Consider the following 10,700-nt stretch of genomic DNA (forward strand, 5'->3'; position numbering starts at 1 on the left):
AAGTGGGCCACCATGAAGACCGTATCCTGCCTCACTTCTCACCTTTAGCTGAACGATGGCTTCTTTACCTGCAACAGCGGACACCAGCTGCCCCGTAGCACTGCACTGGCGACTGACACCAACATAACTCATTTTGGATATATATTTTTTCATAAACAAAGATGAAACGTGACGCAGTAGTGCACATGTCCGGGACAGCGTCGTAGTGTTTGCATCTGGACCTTGGACCATGAACTGATTCTGACTGGGTCCCATTGTGGATTATCTGGAGTCGGGGCTCTCTGGACTCCGAACATGTCTCTGCTCTCAGCTCTGATCACTGTCTGTGGATTTATGCTTCATCTGTCCCTTTGTTTACCCAACACACAATACTGCACCCCACGAAAGACAGTCCCCTACAGCAGTAAGTCACAAGCACACCTTTTAAATCGAGATACATTTCTTTGTTGACTTTGAGTGAACTTGCTGGCTCACCTATTAAAGTAGAGCATTATGAACCAGGTAGACATTTGTTAAAAACTGATCCAGGCAGAGATATGATGTCCATTTTCTCTCTCTCTCTCTCTCTCTCTCTCTCTCGAAAAATACAGAAATAATCCATTGACATACTAGTATTTTGTTATAAATTCTTTTTACTCTGATTTCCCATACGAGTCACCAGTACAATGCAGCTCATACCTCTAAATTTAAAGTATTAAATTGACAACAAATGTGACTGTCGTTGCATTCAGATGAGCTGAAGTTGTTCAAAGAGGATGGTGTTTTCAACTACTCCACGATGCTGATCCAGGAGGACTTGGGTGTGATGCTGCTCGGAGCCAGAGAGGCCATTTATGCGCTGGACATGAGCGACATCTCTGTTAAAAAGTCTGCGGTATGTAAAGACAGAAAAAGCTGTTGTAGGCTAAACAAATTCCATAGTTCCACAGTAATTTGAATATATATCACATTATAACCAAAAATCTAATAGTTTATGACCAAAAATCTAATACTGACACATAATAACCAATCAGGAATGATATTTAGACTGAAAATCATCACTAATAAACACTTAAACTAATTCCTTGTGTGTTGGCTAATCAATGTTGTATAGAACCTCATGAGTGGTATTGCCCCATAAGTAAACCACGCAGCTACATTTGTACTTTAGCCGCATAGGCATTAGTCTACCTCATATAAACCTTGTTCTCTTTGGTCATGTGTCGAGCTAACATGTTAGCGGTGTACGTCTGCACGCTGGTTGCGACACTGCCCCCGCGTGCTTTGACATGACTGCGACGATGTTGTTGCAGGTGTATTGGCGAGTGACTGAGGAGAAGCAGAGGGACTGTACTTACAAGGGAAAACAAGCTGAGGTTCGTTTTCAAAAGCTTAAGTCTATCACACGCTTGACTTTTACTTAGGGGGATAGGATAACTCAAAGAGGCTCGCTCTACCATGTAATCAGATCTCCAGAGTTGGGTGGCCAACATTTAGAAGATGTTAAATTATATATATGTTCAGATGTGTCCAAAGAGGGAGAAGTGTTGGAATTAGAAAAAAAAAAAAGATTAACTACTAAGCATTTTAGAACTTGTTTGTTGAAGTCCAAACAGGTCTTATCAGGTCTTATTGTTGAAAGTTCTATTCATTTGTTTTGGCAAGAAACCATCAAATCAAACTGAAAATCCAGAATGATCGAAACTTCATTTGAAATTGGATCGAGGCAAAATTCATACTCCAATATTAAATAGAAGAAAAAGGTAGCCATATCATTTATTTCTTGGATGAGAAAATCATAAAAGCCTTCTTAAGTTCTGAGATGTTCCTGTAGATGAATGTTGTTGTTCAGAATTGTATCACCGAGTACAAGAGTAATGGCGCAATTGAACTAGACCAAGTGTGATTTGTTAGAAAACTTAAGCACATTTCTGCTTGAATCCGCACACTTGTGAATCATTGACATCACGCTGCCTCTCCATCCAAATCGATTCTCTTTGAGGTGCCTCGCTCACAGCTCTAAACCCAAATAAAGGCATGAAAAGCGGCCCTCATACCTGACCCTCAGAGCTCTGGTCCTGACTGCCGTCCCGGGACATGTATCTATCTGTGTGTTTGAGTTTTCACGGCTGAACTAACACAGCATTGACCTTGGCATTCTCGGGGCTGGGTTTTGTGCAGGTGGAATGTCGAAACTACATTCGAATCCTGCACCGGATAAACGACACTACGATGTACGTGTGTGGTACCAATGCATTCAGCCCCACCTGTGACTTTATGGTGAGTAAAAGATGGAACCCCCTTTGAAATAATACTAAGATATGTTCTAATCGCTGTAAAAATCTCTGTTTTCTCTGCCCTATCAGTTCTTTGATTTTAGAAAGGCGTGCATAGCCATTAGCCTGGCAAACCATGTTTTTATTTCTCAAAACATTTAAAATCCATAATTCTCTCGTATTCTAAAGGTTATGTATGCCATTTGAAGTAACTGAAAATCAAATCTCAACAGAGATCAAACCAAGACTATATCATGAATAACAATGTGGAGTATGTCCACATTGCACATACCACAGCCTGGTATGAAATGTATCTAACTTGCATTTCCTCAATTGCAAGTGTTTTTATTGCTCAGAAATACCTTGGAAAAACAGGAAGTCTTATTGTGAGTGATCCCGCCTTTTCCCCGTATGACTTGACTTGGTGGTGTCACATACTTGTCTCCATTGACAGATTTGCAGGGTGCGATTTGTTGGGGGTTTGTGGGAGATTTTGATGCAATTCTGATGTTCTCTGACCTCAGCCAATCAGAGCATCTATTATTTTCAACCCGCTCTGTGTCTATTAAATGGCTGTGTATTGAAATGTAATTTGGACTACATTTTAAGCTACCTGAAAGCTCACGTAGGATCTGCCCCTGAGCAATGATGCATTCAAACAAATTAATTAACCTAAGACTAATTATCCTTTAAAATGCACTGGAGGTTGTGTCTCTTCTTCGCATCCTCACTCTCTCTCTCTCTCACTTGCTAAGTGCAGAGCCAGACGTGGAGGAAGGCAGACACTGGGCAAATCAGCTCACAGAGAGATTGTAGATTGTAGATTGTAGAGATAATGAGGACTGCACAGAAGTGTTCTTTTTGGGTTAAGCAGTTAAGCTGCAAAAGGCTGCATGTTTTATTACAATCTGTTTCATAATCACAGAGGAACGAGTCTATTGAGGAACTATATTTGGACATGCTGAAATTCAAAGAGTACGGAGATGCCGCATTTGACAACTTTATGAATGTATGGTCAAAAACACAACTAAACATATTGAATCAGTTTTTCTACAACACTGTACAACACTGTTTAATCTCTGGTCATTTAAAGTGAAATGGGTTAATATCTACTAAAAAGGAGACTTTCAAATAACTTGAATTGTTTTGTTCTTGGGGAGAAGAATTGTTGACATTACATACATTTTGCATATCGCTTCCTAACAGAAAACCTGCAGAGCTTCTCTACACTTCAAGTGATCTGGCTCAAACTCTGAGAGCAGGCCTTTGGCTTTCACTCCAGTTTAAATCCACATCTCCTGCCCGGCTCAGTTTTCTCTGTTTTTAAAGCCTTTGTTTCCTGTGTTTCCGACAGTCATTTGAGCGCGGACAGCTGAGGCTGCAGGGGATGCAGGAGGAGGGGAAGGGGAAGTGTCCTTTTGATCCCTTTCAGAGATACTCCTCCCTCATGGTCGGTGAGTGTCTGAGCCAGGTTTTTGCTGACACAGTTGTGAACACTCTGTGAAGAAAGCTGTGAAGACACAGCCACATATCACTCAGCTGGACTTTTTTTATAGCTTCAAACACTGAGTCTCAGAGCTTAATCTAAAATAAATGTAATACATGAAAGCCTAATTTCTCTTTTGTTTAAGCAGCACTAAATACTCATTATACACTGCTTATCTAATAAACAAGCATATCCATCTGATATCTCTCCAACACAATATGAAAAATGGATTTCCAAGAATTTACCCTCATCCTCTGTTCCTTTTCAACAGGAAATGACCTGTATTCTGCCACATCCATCAATTTTTTGGGCTCCGAGCCGGTGGTTTTACGCAGCTCAAGCGTGGCTTTGCGCACTGAGTTCAAGAGCTCCTGGCTCAGTGGTGAGTGTGTTACATGACGCACGTGGTCACATACAATGTACTCTGCCCAAACTCCTATGCAGTGTGTTTGGCGTCTTTCTAACAGAATCAGTATTCATTTGAAGCACTAAGGCCTTTAGTACCTCATCCACATTGTTGCCCCAGTCTCTATCTTGAACTTCTTTTGATAGATACAAACCACTTCAGACATTGACACACTACTAGCTCAAATCTGTAACCCAAACAATGAAATGAGGAAACATGTTTACCTGCCACAAACAGGTGCCATTCTGACGAGACAAATCTGTATGAGTCACTTCACCTGCAGTTGTCATACAAAATGCCTGATTGGTGCAGTTGAAATAATAATTGATTGCATTGTCTGGCTCAATAGGCTTGAATTATTTTATACCTGTGCCTCTTATATATTTATTCATCATCTTTTCAGAACCAAACTTTGTCTACATGGACTTCGTGGAGGAGAGTGTGGACAGTCCCGACGGTGACGATGATAAAGTCTATTTGTTCTTCAGTGAAAATGCCATGGAGTACGATTTCTACAGCAAAGTGACAGTGTCCCGAGTCGCCCGAGTCTGCAAAGTAACCCCGAGTTTAGACAAAGTTTACCATAATGGGAACATACAAGGTTAGATCATGCTTAAAATTGTCTTTTCAGGGTGACATGGGGGGCCAAAGAACCCTGCAGAGGAAGTGGACAACGTTTCTGAAAGCTCGCCTGGACTGTCCCCTTCCTGAGCCGAGTTTGCCCCCTATAGTCCAGGATGTGTTTCTGCTCAAACACAAAGACTGGAGAGACAGCCTCTTCTACACAGTCTTCACTCCACAGTCGTAAGTCAAGTACAGGAGACACAGTGAATTTAAATGAAAGAAAACAGGACTAAATGTGTAACTTTAGTGTAGAGTATAACATGATCAAATGTTCTTGTCTTTAGGAGCTTGTCACAGGTTTCAGCTGTGTGTGCATACAAGGTTTCCGACGTTAGACAAGTTTTCACTGAGGGAAAGTTTAAGACGCCTGTTGCCGTGGAGACGTCCCATGTGAAGTGGGTGATGTACACGGGGGAGGTACCTGTCCCCAGACCAGGAGGGGTGAGTCACTGGAACTGATAAAACTTCATCATATTCATGTGCAATTACTGTCATACTCACAAGCAATTAAGGCCATATTCATGTGCATGTAACTGATGTAAATAAGAGTGTTTACTTACCATTAGTATCAGTATTATTTAGTCTTATGCCAGCTATTTTTACTTTATTTTATTATTTTTCATTATCTTTTTATTTTTTTAATTTTTTTTCCTTCATTCCCTATTAAGATATGAGAGGAGTTTTGTTAATACGAGTTTTTCTTTTGTTTGTAAGAGTTCTTCTGTTAAGAGTGTTTTTTTTTAAAAACTTCCTATAAGTTATCTGTCCTTTCCTCTGTATCTACTGCGTTGTAACACCGAAATTTCCCCATGTGTGGACAATAAAGGAATATCTTATCTTATCTTAACTTATTGCTACCTATGGTCCTAAAAGTATTGGATTTGTATTTTGTATTATTTGCTATTGCTATATTAACAATGCATTTGATTACTACAATTTGCAATATGAATTAATTACCACAATATAACTACGCCACTCATTCATTTTAATGCCTGTCTATTCTAGTGCATCAATAATGTGGCCCGTAAAATGGGCTTTAACCGCTCCCTGGACCTTCCTGACAAAACTCTCCAGTTCATCAGAGATCGGCCCCTAATGGACGATGCGGTTCGGCCCATCAGTGGAGAGCCTCTGCTGGTGAAGAGAGGGGCCCTGCTCAGCCGGATCGTCGTGGACCGAGTTCAGGCTATGGACGGACAAATGTATGATGTCATGTTTGTTGGCACTGGTGAGTATTATTTGACTCATGGGAAGTATTAAAATTGACCAATAATAAAATGTCCATATAAACTAGAAGAAAATGGTCCTGAGTTGACTTCAAAGTTCAACCAGAGCCTTTTGGAAAACATTTTTGCTATATGTATTATTGCTGTTTATTTATTTTTCTATACATTACATAGGTTCTAAATTTACATGACAAAATAATAGTCTCAAAGGGCTAAAAAGCTTCTCATAATTCAACATCAAGCTTATGGTAGTGAGAATATATAAAAGAGTACATTGATTTACTGACAATTAAGCACAATTTTGACTTACGGATCGCTGTCTTTTCTTCTCAGAAAATGGTTATATCCAGAAGGCTGTAAACTACGACGGGGAAATGTTCATTATCGAAGAAATTCAAGTGTTTGAAAACCATGATGCAATCAGCATCCTGCGCCTCTCATCCAGCTCTGTGAGGACTTTTTCACTCAGATGTCAATTATTTTGTTAGATATTGTTTCTCCTTTATTGTCTTTGTCAATAAACATGTTTTTATTAGTAAAAAAACATAATTATTTACTTGTTTATTTTAAGTTTTGTTTGATACTTTTGACAAAATTAACTCTAATTGGCTAAATATTGAATATGAATTATTTGTGTGTGTTTTGTGAACACAGGGCCAGCTGTACGCAGGCTCTGAGTTCAGCACGGTGCAGATGCCGCTCAGTAACTGCAGCCGATACGAGTCGTGTGTGGACTGTATCCTGGCACGGGATCCTTATTGCGCCTGGGACTTCTCCACTGAGCAGTGCTCCTCTGTCAGCAAAACCTACTCAAAACCTGTGATACAAAGTCTAAAGGAGGGCGACATTTCACAGTGCCCTAAGCCAGGTAAATGATATTAAGTACTCAATGTCTTGTTTTAGTGACAAAGTACAGGGAAGAGTGTAAACCTAAGGAAATGTAAGTGAGAACTTTAAATTGGTTCTATCGTATCACGTTAGAGACTGGATTATGTCTTTCAGGTTTGCTCTAAATGCCGAAACGTTGATATAAAAAGTAAAAAAAATGTTGAAATTGAAGCACAGAAATATTGACTGTAACAAAGTATCTGACTTCTGTACATTGACCCTGGAATTGACTCTTATCGTACTTATACTATCTCATTATGTTTTTTAGATCCTGTCGCAGCCACAGATGTTGCTCTTACACCGGGAAACAATGTTCAACTGCCCTGTGAGCTTCACTCCAATTTGGCCCAAGTCCACTGGCAATTCAACCATCAACCACTTCACTCCAATGAGAAATACCACATTTACAGCGGACGCCTGCTCATTTTGGACACCTCTGAACTGGATACTGGTCTTTACATTTGTGACTCTGTGGAGCTTGTCAACAGCAGGACGTACAACCGAACGATGGCGGTTTATAATTTACAAAGAAGCATAGACACTGGACAGGCTACCACTCCAGCCAATAAGAAGACTACTCATTTCCATGCATTTTTGAGCTCTCCTACACCAGACGTTGGGATTCTCGCACCACTAACTCCTGGAAATCAAAAGGAAACAGGAAAAATGTCCAGTTTAGAGGTGGCCGTGGCGCTGCTGTCTTTGCTATGTCTTTGTCTGATTGGTGTTATCTTGTTTCTTTGGGTGCGAGGACATTTGAAGTGTCTCAGAATTGCACGGGAATCTAGTCAAAGCGAAGTGAAGAGGCAGCCCGCCGAGTACGTGCAAATCCAGAACAGGAATTCTGAGGCAAAGCTGCTCGGGCCAGAGCCGGGAACACCAAGCATTTCCAATAATAATCACTGCACAGTGGACTTCAAGCAGAACGGGGTGCACCGCATCACCTCCCTCGCCAACATTTCAAGTCTGAACGGTCTGGGATACATAAATGATGAGTCGGAAATCTGACACAGCCGAGGTGGTATATAATGTGCACTAACTTCCAAGGTTTTCTAGGTGAAATTCAAGACCTATTTAGACCGTGACTGTATTCCTGATGAGCAATTTAATGTCAAATTCAAATCAACAGAAAAAATACACTGTGTAGCATCTTTTCTAGTCAATTGAACGATATAAAGCATTGCAAGCTTTGAGTATTTAACACCCCGTACATTTAAATTAAACCTTGTTGTCATCATGTTTATAATTGTTATAGTCAGATCGTACTCACAAAGCTAAATTAATATTAGTGTTAATGTGACAATCCAAGTTGCAGTATAAATATTCAAATATGATCTCTCTATCTCAGCAGCTTTGAATCAGTCAATTGACTGATAACCATCAAGTTTATATTTTATAAACCTATTGTGAATACATTTCTTGTATATAGTTTGTACAGTCCAATACATTTTAAGTATTTATTTTGGTAATAACATTTTGTAACTAAGGCGTAGCTCGTAACAATTTAACTTCTGTGCATTTACTTTAGTCATTTTTGCAGTTATTGTTAATGATTTGTAGGAAAACTGTGGGAAAGAAGGCACAAAAACCAGTTGTTTTTTAAATAAATTGTCTTTAGAAAGCCATTAAAACATAGTTATTTGGGAGATCTATGATGTATGAGTTTAACAATTTGTAAATACTATCAAATTAATTTAATTCAATGTTCCACCTGCAGATGGAGAACATAATTTTCTTCAGATAAGTGTTAATCTAAATTTAAAAGTTTACACAATAAAAAAGTTAAAATGTATATGCTCTCATAAGAAATTCATCTTTTTTATAAAAATGGGGTCAAGCTACACATAAAACCAGTTTAATGAACATTGCTTCAAACCACTGCCAGTCTTTTACAAGACTACTTACTACTTAGGAATAACAGGACTTTATTTTTATACATTGTTTAAAAATGTTTTAATACAATAAACAACCGTTAAATAATTTCTGAATCTTTATTGAAATGTTGACATATTATAATATTGTTATTTTCACAAAACATTTATGAAATCCAAGCAGTTCGTCACAAATGGCACTTACAAAGGTTTTGGTGCAGGCACATTTCCAGTCAATTTCAAATTTGTATTAGATGCCAGCAGGTGGCTACAAGAAAAGTTAAACTATTAGTTGAAGCATCATATTCAGTCTGTCACAGGGATCAGTGACTGGTTTCATTACACTACAAAAATGCAGGTGTTTGTGTTTCTAGTGTGGACAGAAGGCTGGGAATTTAATTGAATTCAGCCCCACGCAATGGGGAGTGCAGTGTGTGGAAAGAGGCTGACAGCCCTGATAAGGACCACTCACTGCAGGGCCTTAACCACTAAACAAACAGTCCCACAACAAACCACACAAGCAGAGGCATGACAAATACTGAGACAGGGGTCACTCACCAACAGCAGGCGAGAAAAATAAATGTTATGGCACAAAATAAATGCATTAACCAATGAACTGAAACACTTTGCTTCATTGAAGCATGTGGTTAGTTAAATTCAAGCAAAAATCTAAAGTCTAACAATATTTACAATATCTCATGCAGCAGTTGCTATATTAAGGCCTTCAAGCAAAGCTATATTAAGCATGGTATCAAAAATAAACTGTCCTGGCAAAATACACATAAAAACAAGTTCATTGTCATGCAGTTTTAAGTCAAACCCTGTACTTATACTACAGCGTCCAGCATGCAGGTCTGCCAGATTTTTATATTCTACTATAAATATTCATAAGGCACAAGCCCCCATAACTCCCTTAAACTCAAATCACTCTGTTAGATGTTTTCCAGCCACGTTCTTTTAAAGTACATTGTCAATGTATTCACTCCAATTCACAGTATGGAATATCTCTTGTAACCCGTTGCATACTCTGATAAAAATTATGTTTTCAGTCAGAAACTCATTTTGGCATTTTAAGACTTGTTTAAATGCTGTTTGGCAGAGCCCAACAGTCTGTCTCCCTCTAGAGGAAGCTCAGTGCCATCACCACTGGCTGTTGTCAGGATAGCTGGGCACGGCAGCGGGGTACTGGGGCAGAGTGGGGCCCTGTGCCGTTTGGGCCACAACGTTAAATCCGGCTTCTCTCACTGGAGCACTCTTCCACACCCCTGTAGTCCACTCCTCCTGGGCTCGCTGCATGCTGCCACCCCCACCGCGGTACAGTCTGTGAACCTGACCAAACCAGAGGAAATAATGGATTAAAAGTGCTCTGTGAAACTTAGAGGAGCCTGTTGTTGTTGTTTTTTAACACTGACCTTGATGAGCACCAGTGCCATTAAAGCAGTCACCAGCGTGAAGAGCAGTGTGGTGATGAGCATCACAATAGCAGAGCCCACATTGTAGCTGAAAAACATCACTGTTGCAATCCAGCCGCTTTATTGAGGTGGTGGAATCAGATTAAATGGAGTGAACAGGTTAGTTAAAGTGAAACACCGCACCAAAACCAAGGTTATAATATGCAGCAGTGAAAAAAGCAAAATGCAGTTAAGTGTAGCGAGGTCCCACAGCCTTAAGTGCTATAAAAAACACACACTGCAAGAGGGTGTAACAGGGATCAGTTATTGTTCTTAATATACTGTATTCCTATGTGAATAAATGCAAGCAAATTTTCGTACAGTTGTGTCATCATCGAGTTCAATTCAAATTAGGTCAATCATTGAGCTCGTTTAACTTGGATTATTGACATTAAAAAACAGGAAGCAATATATTGTAGCATAGAGATTTGTCAAAATATGTTATTGGTAAACATAAAATAAATAATGTAATATAAATTGAGTTTTCTTTTTC

At 39.4% G+C, this 10,700-nt stretch overlaps 2 protein-coding genes across 3 annotated transcripts in view; one reads left to right on the forward strand and one right to left on the reverse strand.

Moving 5' to 3' along the window:
- On the forward strand, window positions 1-8,112 carry LOC140353333 (semaphorin-4E). The gene is made up of 13 exons (XM_072437844.1): window positions 1-403; window positions 732-874; window positions 1,293-1,355; window positions 2,161-2,259; window positions 3,610-3,709; window positions 4,013-4,123; window positions 4,551-4,702; window positions 4,779-4,951; window positions 5,056-5,212; window positions 5,777-5,999; window positions 6,331-6,446; window positions 6,652-6,865; window positions 7,154-8,112. Exons 1-13 carry the CDS (start codon window positions 295-297, stop codon window positions 7,891-7,893), a joined length of 2,400 nt encoding a protein of 799 aa, XP_072293945.1. The 5' UTR covers window positions 1-294; the 3' UTR covers window positions 7,894-8,112.
- Window positions 8,113-8,857: 745 nt separating this feature from the next.
- The window catches only part of scamp4 (secretory carrier membrane protein 4), a 3,991-nt gene continuing 2,148 nt past the window's right edge, over window positions 8,858-10,700 (reverse strand). For both annotated transcript variants that reach the window (XM_072437846.1, XM_072437845.1), the window contains 2 exons: window positions 10,169-10,286; window positions 8,858-10,085 (listed from right to left, as the gene is read on the reverse strand). In XM_072437846.1, coding sequence (XP_072293947.1) covers window positions 9,897-10,085; window positions 10,169-10,286 — 307 coding nt within the window. In that variant the 3' untranslated portion in view covers window positions 8,858-9,896. The remainder of the gene's footprint in view (window positions 10,086-10,168; window positions 10,287-10,700) is intronic.

This window comes from Eucyclogobius newberryi, unplaced genomic scaffold, assembly GCF_026437365.1.
Source record: "Eucyclogobius newberryi isolate DKJ021-1_F unplaced genomic scaffold, fEucNew1.0.hap1 SCAF_9, whole genome shotgun sequence".
NCBI lineage: Eukaryota > Metazoa > Chordata > Actinopteri > Gobiiformes > Gobiidae > Eucyclogobius > Eucyclogobius newberryi.